We start from the raw sequence: 16396 nt of genomic DNA, 5'->3' as shown, positions 1-16396 counted from the left end.
TTTTCTTTCTCCTATTATTGAGTTACACAGCATTTAAATTGCCAGAAAACAGTTTACAGAGAAACAACCAGGGCTTCAATCAACCTGAAAAAGCGGCTGTTCTCAGACTCAATGGAATGGCACTCCCGCTTGCTGCTACAAACTTCTGCTGTCTTCTGAACATCAGTCCAATGAATTGGAGCCTTACAGAAAAAGACTCCCAGTCCCTTTGGCCTGGCTTGTAAACGCCAAGACGTGAGGTGCAGCGGAATAGCAAAGGCATCTCCTGGCATAACTGCTGGAAGAACTACAGGTTCTGCAACCAAACAGAAAAGAAAACACTAAGAACAAACTGGGCTCCTTCACTGAAAGGTATTTTCTACTGGAAATTGTTTTCAAATACTAAGTCCAAAAAGTAAGTTCAAATAGTAAGAGCAACAAGTTACATTTTAAAGTGAAATACAAGCTATTTTACCTACGTTTCAAGCATCAACCTGTTGTTCTAAGCCTTACTATTCTGGCAGGGGAATAATTTAAGGATGTAAATCTGAAATCTGCTGGAGCTCAAGTTCTTCCTTGGATACTTTAGTGATGCTTGTTCCAAAAGATCTCATTCATTATATTCTTGGTAGATTATCAGCACGTCACTACATTTCTAGACTTCACCTCTGCATGCCAACACCTTAAGCCTCCTATTGCTAAAAGGTGTAACACAGCATGTACAGAAATTCAAATCCATCTTTACAGAGTCTCAGCTCTCCCTGTTTGCTTGGACCATAAGGAAAATCCTACTGGTTTCTCTAGCTTTCGTTGCTGTTCTTAACAACACCCATTCCCCAACCACGGAAGCTGACTTTGCTGTTAGCTGTTACAGGCAGCAACAAATCTTCCACAGCAGGGAGGTGAAGATTTTGCACGTGGAAGGAGCATACAGCACTCACTGTCAGGAGCAGAAGGACTATCCAGCCTTAGCTCCATGGGTGTTTCCAGCTTGTTCTTCACAATCAAGGCTGAGCGCACGGTGATCACCTTCCGAGCACTGCCTTCCATGGTTACCTCAAATACCACACGCACAGGAGGCAATGAAGAGAACTGAAAGATAACAGAAAAGCAATAGAAGGTAATAAAAGGTATCTAATAGAGGGACAGGTCAATACTGAGTGGTAACTGCTGGAGTGAGAATGTGTGAAGGGAGTGCAACCAAGTACAGCACCCACAGTACATGCAGTCTCACAACAATATAATGTAATACTTTGTCTTCTTTCCAGAACCCAGTCAAGCAATCAGGAAGCATTTCTAAACATTTAACTCAGTATCTTTCTCAAAGGGATACAAGCCCTAGTAAGAAGAATATAAAAATTAATCACAGAATCCAAGTACATTATTTTATAAATTCCTGAAGTTTTAATCATAAGCCTTATTCAACGGGAATATCAAGAGCTCGTTACCCAGACTATCTGTGCTGGCAAGAGCAGGAACAGCAGATGCTGTTTGCATCTTCAGATGCATGCACTAACGTGTTCAATAAGCTCTGCAGAGAAGACATTTCAATACAGCCTGATTTCCCCAAATCAACGTTTTGTTCTGGCTGTGCTCTTAGATAGTCTCACTTTTAGCATCCCAAGTATGATTTATGACCCTCCTATTTATGTATACTGATTTGGGGAACACATGATTTTAAGTTTAGACAAGACAAAGTAGTATAGGAGGCAGATACTTCAGCAGTCTCCAAAGAGGCGTACTTGGAACTCTTCTGCTCAGCTTATTTAGGCCAAAACGTTTGTGCAACAGAGAACAATTTTACTTCTCTGTTTCCTTAAAACAGAGCAGCAAATTTTGGAACTACAGAGTATGATCTTCATAAGAATTAGCAGCAGAGACTTCAACTTCAAAGCTGGCACTTATTTCATTGTATATAAGAAGTGAGACTGAGCTCAACAGCTCCAAATTTCTCAGCAAAGTAGGTAACAGGCTGCACTGCTTTGCTGTTCCAAGTCAGAGTTTTATTACACGGGCACACGTCTAGCTCCAGTGCTTGCTCAGACTGTGAAAACTGGCATTTGAGGAACATTGTCACAGCTGAACTTGACTTCTGTTTCCTGTGGCAAAAGCAGAAGCCAGTCCACCTGTACAGTTATGCTGGTCTTATTCCAGTAGCTCTCAAAAAATGAAAATATATACTTACATAAACTTGTGGATGAATTATGTTTGTTCTACTTATAGGGCTTCCAAGCTGGAAGGAAAACGAACAGGAAAGACAGAAGTGTTCACTTTAAGATATTACTGTCAGCTGCAACACAGAACATTACTGCAGAAAAATAAACTAAGGGCTGTCATTACTTTGTCTTTCTCATTTTCAACACGACTTTGAAGACATCAGAGCTATATTAGCTTAATCTAATTGTAATACTGCTTTAAAAGAAGAATGAAGCTGAAGCAAGAGCATTCATTAAAAACTAACTACCCACAGATGTTCCTGAATAGCAGTTCCTGCTTATTTGTACTTTTCTCTTTCACAAACCAAGTTGCAGACAGAGATGATGTTTTATACACTTGAACAGGAAACCATCAGGAATTACCCAAATAAGAGACTAATGGCTCCTTTTAGTGGTAATAATAATAAATTCTAATCCTATTTTGCACCAAAAAGACCTCAGCTTTCATTCTCTACAGTAGCTAACCTTAAAGCTTAGCTAGTTTCTACACTCCACAACCATTTCTATCACCAAGTCTCAATCACAACTGCCTGCCAGCCTGCTGCTTACTGCAATTGTGCTTTTCCTTCATGACAAGTATATTTGGTCCAAGCTGCCACACATTTCAACAATCTCCAGGCTTTCAGGGAATTGCCAATGTTGTTAATTTTAAGTAAATCAACCACAGAGAAAGCATTCCTGCCATAAAAGAAATAAAAATAGCTGCTGTATTATAGAATCACAGAATGGCCTGGGTTGAAAAGGACCATGATGATCATCTCGCTTCAAACCCCCTGCCACAGGCAGGGTCACCAATCACCAGACCAGGCTGCTCAGAGCCACATCCAGCCTGGCCTGCAGTGCTGATTTGAAGCTCAAGCTCCACAACTTTGTGGCTCTGTCTCTAATACATTATCTCTGTCATTGGCAGTTCTAAGTGCTAAATGCAGGCTAAATGCAGGCTACCCCTGTGGTTTGTTTGCTGTACATAACACTGTCAGTTCACCATTTCACGCTCACCCAGCTCACACCAACTCAAAAGAGGACAATCTCATGCAATGCAGGAGCTGTTGTCACACCAAAACCTTGTAGGCATCATTACTCTCAACCTACGCATTTCTGTTAAGGCTCACACCTCAAATCAGAGCTTACAGTGGAAGAGGAGGAATTCTTGTCTGGTGCAGCATAGCGGAAAAAGGTTCCAACTTTGTCAACAGACACTGGGCTGACTTCTTCCCAGCCATTCACTCTCACTTGCAGCTGGTGAATCCTCAGATCATGCGTGTGCCTACAGATTAGATTAAGTTAAATTACTACTTAGTGTTCTCTTACAGGGTGAATATCAAACAGTTCACATAAAACACATCCTCTGCATAACGAGGAAACAAATCTCACCAATTTAGCACTTAAGGAAAAAAACCTCAAGAATTTTTCTGTTTATGGACCTGATTTGTTCTGCTCTCCCTACTCAACACTGATAAGTATGACTACATCAAAATTAAACACAAAACCACGTGCAATATTTGTTTGCCAGTTCTTAACAACACTTACGTCAGCAAGTCCCTCCTCCCCCTGTCACACACAAAACTTTCTAAAATGTTTTAACAATTAAACCAGAGCTCACACCTAGGAATAGCTTCCACCTACCAGAAGACAAGCTGCTTACTGATAGCTCCACATTTACATAGAGTTTTAAATATTAAAAAATAATAAAAAAACACATTAAAAGATTTTTTTTAACTCCTTTTTATTTACTATCTACTGGCATCTTCATAACTATGATTCTATACACTACATACGAGTGTGTCAAAGCACATTTTGCAGCCTGACCCCTTCACCTGTGTCTGAGTTTCCCTCTGGCTTCAAACTCAAATGGAACTTCTTCCCCTGTGATAACTTCTTTCCACTCACTGACATTATGGGCATCATCCAGCAACGTCCCATTTTCCTCAGGAACAACTCCTGGACTCCCACTGTGAGACAGTGCAGCCCTGTGTAGAGAATCACATCATGACTTGGAGCCTCCGGCACATCCCAGCCCTGTAAACAGAACCATACCCTTTGGGCCCCCAACACATGAAAGATGTGGAAGTGTTGGAGTGCAGCCATGAGATGAGGGCTGAAGCACCTCTGCTATGAAGAAAGGTTGTGGGAGTTGGGCTTGATTAGCTTTTTGTTTTTTAAAATAGTATTAATATCTCAGTGACAAAGAAAAGGCTCCTGACTAAGAAAGACTGGGAGCTAAGATCCCAGCAAGAAAACAGAAGAACTGAGGACAATTGGGTTTGGCTGACATCCCAGAGAAGCCAGACAGGTATTGACAAAGCGATCCCACTTCTTACCGGGTGGGTGTTGTAGTGAGGGTAGCAAACCACAGAGTGCATCCAGTATGGTTTCTGAGAGCAAAGGGCACAAATGGCTGTCTGCGTTTTGGGGTCTTCATTTCAGCTGTAAGACAGAATAAAGACTTGTCTAAATGCTTATGAAAGAAATATCCATAGAATGATAGAATGGTTTGGATGGAAGGGACCCTTAAGATCATCTAGATTCAGCAGATGCAGACACAGGATGAGACAATGGCTGGAGAACCACAATCTGTACCACGTCTAGAAAAGCAGACCTAAGAAATGGCCTAGCAGATTACTCGAACCACTTAAAGTTTTATTTATTAACTGCTCTAGAAATGGTACAAAATCTTTCCCTGCGTCATCTGCTGGCCTTGGTAATACAGTTTAAGAACACCAGAGGAACTGAGTTTAATCAACTTGAAAAAAGAAAATAAAAAGGAAGGAAAAGAAAAGGAGAAAAAAGAGAAAATGGGATACGTATATAATCCCTGTGCACTAACCAGACTGCAGCCAGAGGTAATCTGGTCTTGCTGAAGTGCTGGCTCTGCAAAACCCTCTGAACAGGAAACTTCACCTACAGTGTTTGGCATTTCTCAAGGATGCATTACTAACAAGCACCCAAGTGTTACTCTCCTCTTCTGTGCTGCTGTACATCACGTCTGTGAAAATACTTACTGTGTTTGGACAGGAAAAAAAAAACCCTGCCAAATCCCAGCAACTACTTAGGAGGGAAGATAAACGGCTGCTCCCTGAACACATACATCTTTCTGTATGAGAGCTGACAGAAGGCAGACACGTTAAATCAGCTGCTCAAAGACAGGAATTAAACGCCTCACAGAATTTCTCTCCAAAGGATGACTTCCATTAAGTTCCAGTATATCATGCAGCCATGCATCTGACCAAGAATAACTGAAGCACAAGTGTACGAAGGCAGAAGAGGAGGGAGCAGGTGGGGAGGTGTTTGTGAAGGAGCTTCTGACGGCTGCACATAGCTTTCTCCCAAATGTAGGACAACAAATGGCTCTACTCCTCACTGTGCTGATGGAGACATGAATCTGATCACTCTACATCTCACCAAGGAGGTCCTTTTCAATTCAAAAGTACAAAAATTGAATTCTTTAAAATGGAAGCACTGGGTTATTTTTGCTGAATGCAACTTAAAAATATTTGTATTTTTGGTATGGAGTTTGACTTCATGTCATTTTCTGCCTACTTCAGGTTCAACAAAATCACAACCAGGAGTCAGATGAACTTTACTCTGCTATTTAATTGGCAGGCTACTCTTTTTTTTTTTTTTTTTTTTTTGAGTGAAAAGGAATTTTTGGGCTGTGGCTCGATTTTCAAAAGAAAACATAATATAAAGTTGCATCTTGAGACCAGCACCAGAAAATAAAAGATTTATCAAAAAAAAGGAGTTTTTCATAATTCATTTAGCTGTTTCTTTTGTTGCTGTGCCCACAAAAAGCCAAGCAATAAATGCTTCTTACCCACAAAAATAAAATATCTTCCTGAAAGATACCTCAGAAAATGGATATTGTGTAGCCAACAATTCATATAGCCTTTCTCAAAGAGTCTTCCCACAAAGGAACAGTTCTGCTCCTCCCTTCTCTGCTGAAGGGCTCACAGGAGACCTTAAGGTGATAGATGGGATGAAATGCTGTAAAAACTCTTGTGGCTTTTTCTTTTTAAAATATAGAGATCGTTCTACTGGCAATTCACACATACACCACAGCATTTACTGTACAGATTTCCAAAAAAGAAAAAAAAAAAAAAAAAAGCAGCTTGTATTCTCTCTGTGCTATACAGTACCTCTAGCATAGATATGATGCTCTAGGTTAGTCAAACTGGCTGTACTCCTAGTTCTAAGGTAGACAAGAGGAAGGCCTGGCAGACAGGAAAGACAAAGTTAGCAGGTAAGCAAAACCACATAAATAAAGGTAGACTCTTCCCCATCATGCAGCAGGAGGACAGGGACAGCTGGCAGCATGCAATCACTGTACAGCTCTTCACCCATTTGCTCATGTGAGGTTGGTATTCGAGTTACTAAAACTTCTTCCAGAATTAATACTGGGAGAGGAGAATATGAAAGAGCTGCCCCATCTCTTGTGCTCTTACTCAGAGCTGCTGTGAAAGCGTGATTAAAACAGGAAGCAGAACTACAGGGCCAAGTTCTCACTCAAGAGAAGCAGTGAAGATTTTTGTTATTAAAGAATGGAAAAACTGAACAGAAAATAGGATTTTTAATGTTTTGGCCAGATAGCCTCTAACAATTCACTGTATGCTGTGAAGGCCTAATACTTCTGTTTGTAATACATTAGACAAATGACTGTGCTTGTCAGGATTGTTTCAAATAAAGAAAGATTAATTAACATCATACTCTGTCCAAAACATGGTGAATCCTCTGAAGAGCCCATCCACTCTTCAGAACTGATTGCATTTACTTCTTTGTCCTGTTTACAGTAATCTTCCATCCATGACTGCTTGGTGCTTGCATACTGTTCTAGAAGAATAAAGCAAAGAAAGTAAATGTCTGCAAAGTGGCCAAGAGAAGAGCAGTTAAAAAGTAGTTTAAATTCATAAGCCTAAGCCTGCTCCACTTTAATGGGAAAGCTTTTATTTCACTGCTTTTCCTATGACCCACTTACATAATTTAGAGACATAACAGCTCATGAAATCACAGTGCTGTCTTCAAAAACAAATGTTTATATTCTTAAGGGACTCTTCTGTTTTTAAACATGCAGCAGAATCCCTATTTTTTAAGATACTCCAGGAGCAACATAGGAGGTCTCTCTGAAAAGGCAATTAATCTGAAGATGTTTTTGTGTTGGAAGCAGTTTCCATTTTTCTTTTCTTTTTAAGAGGTATACATCTATTCCTCCATAAATATGAAGACACCAATTAAGTGCTCTGAAACAGCATTAATCAAACCAGCCTGTTGTTGTTGCTAGTAGTAAAAAGCATCACAGGAACTCTAAGGAATTGATGGTGACTGTCTTTTCCTCCTACCTTACCTCCCTCTTTCCAACAACCTCACAGACCTTGCTGGAGAAACAAATGAATATTCAAGGAACAAGGAAGGCTCTTCTTTTTCACCTGAAGGCTCAGCTCTCTGCACTTATGACTTAAATTATACAGATTTGCATGCAGAAGAAGCCATAATCTTTCAGCAACGTTCACAGCCTCACAACACAGAAACGCCCATAAAGTCTGAGTTAATGATGAACAAAACATTTTCATTTGCTGAGGTGGGAATTGAAAACTTCAGTTCTCAAAGACTGCAGAAAATAAGCAGCTCCCCACTATGTCTCTCAATGCACTGAAAACTGATGAGCTTAACAAAATATTTTGAAGTACTGTATGTATGGAAAGCCTTAGATGAAAGCCTGTTCCTGATTATAGAGAAATTTCAAGAAACATATGAATCTGATAGAATTCATACGACCAAGAAAAGAATTCCTACTAACTTCTAAAGTATGTAGCTCGTGTCTTTACACTTTCACAGTATCTGATAAAATACAGGCTGCCTAAATGCACACCTGTGTACAATATTATCTCAAGTATCTGGGGACTCGTGCCAAGCCTCCCTCCCTCCATCCACGGGACACCAGCAAGGCTCAATGAGAACTACCTGCTGTTTTAGTACTAAAAGTGAAAATTAAAACTGTACAGCGATGCTCTCAGGGAATATTCCTACATACCTAAGAAGACAGAGGTGATGTTGACATCCAAACGGTGTTTGGCCTTTACTTCCAGCTTCAATCGGGAAGGGTGGAGGCGGCTTGAAGCATGCTGCTGCCAAGAAACTGAGCACGGCCATGGCTCAATAAATGGCTCCCAGCCTGAGAATAAACCCAACACATCACGTGTGTTACACAGTTGAAGGCCACACTGGAATGCTGCTTACATACCTAGGACTTTAATAATACAACCCCAATAATGAGGTCCCTGCATTCAAGATGAACTTGTAAACCAACAGGTTCAAATTGGTCATTAATAGAAAGCTGCTCCAGATCCTCCACTTAAACCAGTGGAGAGCACATGTAGAGACTTGCAGAAATGCTGCACTTCTGAGGGAAGCATTAAAAGGAAATTATTGTTTCTATTAATATAAATTGCAATGGTCTTACTATGTCAATCCACTGCCTTCAGCTTCGTCAGTACCCTCAAGTTCTTTAACATCCTCAACTAGAAAACTGAATTGGAAACTTGGTTTAGTAGCTTAGTGGGTAGCAATGGTGGTAAGACAGTTGGACTAGAGGATCTTGTAGGTCCTTTCCAACCTTGTGATTCTATGATTCTACTGCAATGCAAAAACTTAAGTGTAACTTTTTTATCAGCAATCTTTCCACATTCCCCACTCTTCCTTCACATATCAAGGTAAGCTATCTTGTCCAGGATCGTGTCCACACTGCATTCCCTTGTATTCATCTCACATTAGGTGGATTTCAGGCTCTTGTAGGACACCAGATTGTTTTCCTAAACTTACATAGACAACAAAACCCCAAGTATTTTACCTGAAAGCTCACGGTTATAATAATCTCCAGAGAGGGTAAAGTGAGCACTGCCTTCAGGATTGGCCCTCAAATGCTGGAGGAAATTCAAGCCTGCCAGAAAAGCGAACATTATGCAAAACAAACATTATCAAGTTTCTACTGCATTGTTAATAAGCAATGAACGGAAAGCTCTGTCATTATGTATACGACAGATATGCATGCATATATATACACACAGCAAATATGCATACATATATATATACAGCAAAACTCACTTTGCAAAACAGGTACTCACGTGAGAACGTTAGCTCAGCAAGGGGCACATCACAGTCCATGCAGTCATCAATAAAGCAGATGCATATACTTTCTGCCTTGATTTCCACCCCAGAGATGAACTGAAAAGGCACAATCCCTTGGCTGTCTCGACCAGAGGACGTCAAGGAAAGTGATTTCAAAGGTTCAGCATTCTTAAACAGCCAACTTGCTGCTTTTTTCAAGTCACCTTAAATATAACCAAACATTCAAAACAAGGATGTTCCGTTTAGAAAGTAGATGGTGATGTGAAAACCACATAGATTTAACAAATTAACTGCCTCTCCCTTAGAATGCATAGCAAAACACAAAAAGTACCCTGAATGTGCTCTATTCAAACACACCCATGTGGTAAGATTACAAACACAACGGTGTTTTCTAAGAAGAAAGACTGTGTTTGATGTTTGCAAATTGCGTTAACATAATACGAATCTTTATTAATGCTATAAAAACCTATAAAGAAGGTTGGAAACAAGACAATGCCTAAGGAAATGAACCTTCATTTTCTTTACATGTACTGTATGCACAAGTAAAATATATCATTCATAAGGCAGAGATGAAAATACTTGCTCTACAGAGATGGATAATGCTAAGAAACAGGTACACCAGGAGAGAAGAACCACAACAGAGAAATCCACCCACGTGCCCCAGATGACATCTCAAGAGCCAAGAACAACCCTTGGAGAGTGGTATTTAGTAGGACAGAAAAATGAGAATGCTTAAGAAGACATCAACACAGAGCTAATGTGGGTAACAACAGGCCAAAGTGAAGCAGAGAAGGAAATACTGCCTGCCCATCAGCTGCCTTACAGTCTGAAAGTCTGGTAACAGGAAGAACCCCAAAGGCCAACTCTGAATACCTGAGCTTACCTTGGCAGCACAGAAGAGCTTTGCGGCAGTCTTCCATGCTGAATCCCAAGTCCTGAAGGCGAGCCAGCTGCACTTCTGCAATTAAACACTCAGCCAATTATAAACCCTTGACAGCTATCTACGTGTTTTTATTTCTAAAATAAAATACACCTGAATGAAAAATGGGTTTTACCCCATTTAAGCTGCAGAAAAAGCATAAGATTCAGTGCTGGTTTAAAAAAGAAAAAAAAGTGTGTGCCAAAACACCAAATCACCAAAACACCAAATCACCAAAACAGAACAGTAAGTTGCAGCAGTTACAGGAGTTAAAAACCTACCAAGAACAGGATCCAACACACGTTTGGGTATCTCTCTGTTTTCACTTGTCAAGCAAGAAGGCTCAGCCTCCAGTGATGAAGTGGGGTTAGTAGTACTCTCGGCAACTGATGCACTTGATTCAGGCATAGCTGCACTTGTCTGTTGAGGAATTGATTTAGCAATTGCTAAGAACAGTTGGACATCATTGTAGGACAGTCGAATATCCAATGCTTGCAATTGAATCTAATGAAAACAAAAGAACACAAAAAAATAAGATTCAGTTAGCTCAGTCTAGTGGCTGGCGACCCTGCCCACAGCACGGGAGTTGAAACTAAATGATCTTTAAGGTCCTTTTCAACCCAGGCCATTCTGTGATACGATTCTATGATTTTGTATTTTCACTTCTCTTGTATACTTTGGCTAGTAACAAATATTTTCAAAGAATCACAGAATAGCCTGGATTGGAAGGGATGTCAAAGACCATCAAGCTCCAATCCCCCTGCTGCAGGCAGGGCCACCAACCTCCCACCAACCTCATTTAATCCCAGCCCAGACTGCCCAGGGCCTCATCCAACCTGTCCTTGAACACCTCCAAGGACGGGGCATCCACAGCCTCTCTGGGCAGCAAAAGATAAAACAAAATTTAATACTAACATACCATGAAGATGCTTTAAGTCTCCAGTAATAAAATTACTATGTTTCTGTTATTTCCTTCTTAATATCTAAAGCAAAAATTGGAGGTGGGGGAAAATATTTTGCTCTGGTGCAATAGGAAAAAGAAATTTCTAAATATTTTTCCCCTCGATACAATAGAAAACACTAATTATTAGATACAGAAAATAAACAATTATTTCTTTCAGTTATTAGTAGTCTAATAGTCTACACTATATGCCCACCGTTTTTTCCCTTGCTGTTATTTTCTATAAGAGATCCCAGAACTCATTTGATCCTTGCTACTACCAGCATTTTTTGCATGGCTGTCTTTGCCCTTTTCAGTAAAAACTGCTCTTCCTTTCTTACTGAAACTACTCACTGGATTCTCTTGCATGAGAAATCTGTATAAGGTCACGTTACTGTGTTCTGCACTGCACACAGCCTCATTCAGCCCTCTGATGTTACCTCTAGAATAGGAGGGAAATCTTCACTGTTGAAAGCATCCAACAGCCCCGAGCCACTCGGGTAGGAAGCGTTCCCAACGAGTTCCACCTGAATTTGGACTGGATCAATAATTGACAGTGCAGTCTCTTGTTCGTTCCCTAACCGGCATGAAAATACCTAAAAGTGAAAAAGTGGGTAAAAAAAAATACTGAAATTAGAATCTGAAAGTGCAAGCTAACATACTTGGGCTTTGAAATCAAAGACTGATTCTCAACCACAAAAAGTATATGAACTACAGCCAAACTGTTCTCTACAGACAATAGCAATTCCTTTGTGAACTCTCAGAGCAGCTCCAAAAGCTTTCCAGACAATTTATCCCAATGACCTGTAATTCTGTAAACCCAAGAAAAAAAGATTCTGAAACCCAACCAACTATTTACTTCTGGGCTTAATTCCACTACTCCCACCCCAGATATGGAAAGTGCTTTGTTCTTTGGTCTACAAAAATCATTTAAGATTTATCACGCCTCTGCCCAGCCTTCTTTTCCTAGATGGAGTAAATCTTTTAGGCTTTGCTGATATATTATGCCAGATATATTTTATACTCCATACTTTTATACAGCTACAACTACATACTTTCATACAGCACTCAGTGTTCTCATTGCACTCCTATATTCTTAAGAGCTTCTTCAAGTCAGTTCTCCCAAACCTGGCCACAGCTCTCTCCAGCTGTGTGTCTGACTTTGCTGAACAGGACTCAAGGATCACTTCACATACTCCAAATTCCAACTCATGTATATTCCAATGACATGGTACTGCTTATTCTCTGCAAATCAGTCATGATCTCAGCCTACAGGCCTTTACTGGACGTGTCAACTTGTGCCTATCTAGTCAAGCCCCAGCTTCCAACTAATTTGCCAGTTGATGTATGGAAACTGAACTCTTAGCAGTGTTTTGAAATTACAGTCAAGCATTTCAAGCACAAACAATGTAAGTTCACTCAAAACTACTAGAGCACTTGATGGGGAGTTAACATGCCTTAGATATAATCTACTGACTACTCCTGCTATATATGTACATCAAGTATCCCCATAAATTCATCTAATTTGAGAGACTTTACAAAATGAAGTTTATCTTTACTTACCTCAATGCCAAACAAACTACCAGAGAAAGGACGATCCAACAACTTGGGCTTGTAAGTGAGAACAGTGGTCCCCTTCAAAATGATTGCATTCGTATCAAAGCAAGACATGTCTTCAACGACCACAAATTCGGTTCCTTAACAAAACAGAATGATGAATAATAAGAAGAAAATCTTAAATACCATTAAGCTCTTGTGAAGCACTGTAATAAAGAACCCATTTACCTGTCACGTTGACCTTAACTTCCAGCTGTTTTTCTGTAGACACGCGTAGTGATGAACGTTTTGTAACTACTCCACTTTTCACTGCTTTTGGAACCACCCCTGTTTCACTGCTGTAAGTGCGTTGCCGGGAAGAAAGGACATTTTCCCTCTTTTTGGTATCTCCAGGAGTATACAGAAAGTCATGAACCAGTAACAACCAGTCAAATATTAAGAACACACGGAGATTGTTCAGTACTACTGTGAAACTGGAGGAATCCTTAGTAGACCTGTTCAAAACAGAGAAGCATAGTTATAAATTTCATATTTTGCTTTTATTTCAAATGTGGGAAGTAGTAGAATTAAGAACTACATGGAACTTTATATGGGTACACATAATTCAGAAGGTGTCTGGCCTTTAAAAATAAGTTTTTAAGCAGATTGAAATTCATTAAGTTGCTGTACATGCAGAAACCTAATATAGCTCAATTGCAAGAAACAGCTTCTAAGCTGCAGCGATACAAAAGGTGAACTGAAAAATGATGGAACAAACTCTAAGAGCTCCCTTTATTCTTTTGCACAGTGCAAATTAATATCAATAATCTCAGTGTTCATTTAACCAGACCTGTTATTATCATTGTTTTACATCTGTTCAGTATCAAAGCTAACACACTGCACATGAAGCCTAGCCCTGGCTCCATGCCCCTGTGAAAGATCAGACTCACAATGTGTTTTCTCTCACTCCGACAGCATTTTGTAGCAGAGGAAGCTTCTCTGCAATCCAGAAATAATGCTAGCCCACCATTACTTCAGCATCACATCCTGAATAGGTTAGGGAGACTAAAGCTGTCTGACTTCACGATCCCGATTACATTTGGTCATGCTAACTGGAAAATAATCTAAGTGCTTAAACTCCATGAAACAATTTTCTATCCAAGACATTCTAGACTATTAAATCTCTGCAGAAGTGTCATTCCTTTGTGAGAAGCAGGCTGCCTGTGCTGCTTCCAATAGCAGAACCCTTTAACACTCCCTGGCTCTCCAGGATATCTCCAAAAGGCATGAACCAGTAGAACAGAACTGCAGAGCTCTGCAATAGCTTCCATCTAGTGCCAAGGATGCTCTCACCAATAAAAATGTAACATGTGCTTATGTGGCTAAAATCTGATAGCAAAACATTTGGGAAGAAAATTCCATGAACCCATCACTCATAAAACAGATCAGGCTCTGCTAAGCCAAGCCTCCCAACGAGGCAGATACTGGATCAAGGACCACAGGAAAACCCAGGATGTTTTTGCTGTTGCTGTTCATTTGTTTTAATAAATCCCATGGCGTTTCATTTTTATTCAACTCGAAATCTTGAAGCCTTTTTTCAATGCAAACATCTTTTAAGCACTTAAAGCAATCAAACATCCTCCAAATTCGTATGACTAATTCCTTTCTATGGCCTTAAACTTCAAACCAAATACCTTCAAAGTTTTTCACAGTCCCCAGATTTTTCCCATGTTGCTGCAGCAACTGCTTCAGGAGGTATCAAACTCATAAAGCAGCTGGAAAGCTGAGCTGGGCCAGTCAGTGTGATCCAACATGGACACAGCATCCCCTGTTGTTTCACCTCATCCTCGTTTCTGACAGTTATCACCAGTTATCAGAGTTATCATCTCTCAATGGACTGTCATGTCAATAAAGTTAAATGTCAATGCTTTACAATCCCATTTTCAAAACAAGAAATGGAACAGTTATCCACCTCCTGATGCTTTTCAGCATCCCTGGAAGTTAAGATGAGGAAGAAACAACACTGCATAGAACACAGCAGGGAATGTAGAGACTGCTTTCTGAAAAAAGTGCAATTTCTGTATTTATTTGATTCTCTCAGAAGGAGAAGTGTGACACCTACTGGAAAAACAGCTTTTGCACAGCATGTATTAATGCATACAAGTACACAAACCCAGTCCAGACCTATGAAGCAAATACAGCTCTAAGCAGTGGTGATTCAAACAAGCCACAAACTTGGTCAAAACATTACAGAATGCCTATGACAAAAGTAATTAAATCATGAACTACCAACCTGTAATGCAGCTCAATTTGGATCGCTCCTGGACTGCTGGTATTCTTTGATGACTGGAAGATGCAATTGAACACATTGGGCATGCCTGCTGTGGATTTCTGCCCAGCGTAACGCGTGTCAAACGCCATCATGGAATGGGAAACCAAATTTACAGACTTTGTTCTGTTTGAAGAGCTTTCAAAAAGCAATTTCGATTTCTTAAAATCAAATCTAGGAGAACAAAAAGAAGACATCTAAGAATCTTGTAGCTCATTTATTTCTCCAAGTCACTTACCAAACAAATATGCATGTTATTGTGCTCATCTATTTAATTTTTCAAACAATGATAATCACATCTCAAGCCACAGAGGTACAAACTGCCAATTTGGGCACCAATTAAGAAATACTGTTTCGTTATTTACTGCTTTATTTATTAATTTCATGACTAAGTTAATTCCTGTCCTATAATGAAGAAGTGGTTCAGATAATGCATTCAGAAACAAAAGAAGACTCATACCTGGCTAAAGAGCTGCACTCATCTTTTCCTTTTGGATCCATCAATTCCAGACTCACATTAACCATGTCAATGAGGAAAGACATAGAAGTATACACTTCTCCACTCAAAACTGTCTGAAAGCATCAAAGACCAACATTCTTTTTAAGAACATCTGTTTAAATCTCATTCTTAACTAAGTTTTGTTTTTTAGGACAAATGCAAACAGTTACAGAGTCTTTCTCCTTTAAAGAGTTTAATTAAACATTGCTGAGAGAAAGAAAAAGACATTTCACAGCATCTTCCCCTGCTGTGGTCACACATTTCATTCCAAAAATTACAGCTGTGCAACATAATGCCTGGAAGCCTCACAAGATCAAGTGAAAACAATGCTTCCCACTAATAAGGATAAATGATGATTATTTCCAGGTGCTGCCCACACTTCTCCCTGAATGGACTGTGTTTGACTACAGCCCTAGAAGATGGGCAGTAATTGATAACTTACTCAAAAAATAAAAATAAAAAGGCTCTGCTGCAAAGCTTTTATTACTGAAATTCTTCTGGATTTATAAGACGAGGGGTTTTGACAAAAAGCAGCTTCATAAATCATTAAAAACATCACAGACACAATGGGAAAGGTGCCATCACCCTGCAACATGCTTACAGGAGAACCTTCAAATCTCTTCAAAAAGTTCTATTCCTATGGAAAAATCTTAAGCTTCTTAATGTGGTGATAGCATGCTGCAACCTAACAGCTGAGCACAAACACCTCAGACAGAAAAAGCCCTGAAGTACAGTTTTCATAGATTTAACTTTTTTCTCTTAGGAAGGCAAACAATGGCACCCATTTCTCACATCTCTTCTGAAATTCAGAATCTCAGAAATATGGATTTATATCTGCAAGCCACAGCTGGAAGGACAA

General features: G+C 39.8%; 1 protein-coding gene across 5 annotated transcripts in view; it reads right to left on the bottom strand.

Annotated features, from left to right (window-relative positions):
* Nucleotides 1-16396, bottom strand: part of VPS13D (vacuolar protein sorting 13 homolog D) — an 88058-nt gene that overhangs the window by 47192 nt on the left and 24470 nt on the right. For 3 of the 5 annotated variants that reach the window (XM_042883340.1, XM_042883341.1, XM_042883344.1), the window contains exons 29-46: nucleotides 15499-15611; nucleotides 15003-15212; nucleotides 12959-13224; nucleotides 12737-12870; nucleotides 11614-11769; nucleotides 10515-10737; nucleotides 10198-10272; nucleotides 9311-9517; nucleotides 9037-9126; nucleotides 8221-8361; nucleotides 6900-7022; nucleotides 6332-6406; nucleotides 4517-4622; nucleotides 4013-4165; nucleotides 3327-3462; nucleotides 2165-2212; nucleotides 921-1071; nucleotides 85-295 (exon numbers count right to left, since the gene is read on the bottom strand). In XM_042883340.1, the coding sequence (XP_042739274.1) occupies nucleotides 85-295; nucleotides 921-1071; nucleotides 2165-2212; nucleotides 3327-3462; nucleotides 4013-4165; nucleotides 4517-4622; nucleotides 6332-6406; nucleotides 6900-7022; nucleotides 8221-8361; nucleotides 9037-9126; nucleotides 9311-9517; nucleotides 10198-10272; nucleotides 10515-10737; nucleotides 11614-11769; nucleotides 12737-12870; nucleotides 12959-13224; nucleotides 15003-15212; nucleotides 15499-15611 (2618 nt within the window). The remainder of the gene's footprint in view (nucleotides 1-84; nucleotides 296-920; nucleotides 1072-2164; nucleotides 2213-3326; nucleotides 3463-4012; nucleotides 4166-4516; nucleotides 4623-6331; nucleotides 6407-6899; nucleotides 7023-8220; nucleotides 8362-9036; nucleotides 9127-9310; nucleotides 9518-10197; nucleotides 10273-10514; nucleotides 10738-11613; nucleotides 11770-12736; nucleotides 12871-12958; nucleotides 13225-15002; nucleotides 15213-15498; nucleotides 15612-16396) is intronic. The other 2 variants (XM_042883345.1, XM_042883346.1) reach the window with 1 other exon arrangement.

The sequence above is a fragment of the Lagopus leucura genome, unplaced genomic scaffold (genome assembly GCF_019238085.1).
Source record: "Lagopus leucura isolate 7727_CA_CO unplaced genomic scaffold, USGS_WTPT01 Super-Scaffold_100037, whole genome shotgun sequence".
Taxonomy (NCBI): Eukaryota; Metazoa; Chordata; class Aves; order Galliformes; family Phasianidae; genus Lagopus; species Lagopus leucura.
This window is presented reverse-complemented; position numbering and strand designations above follow the sequence as displayed.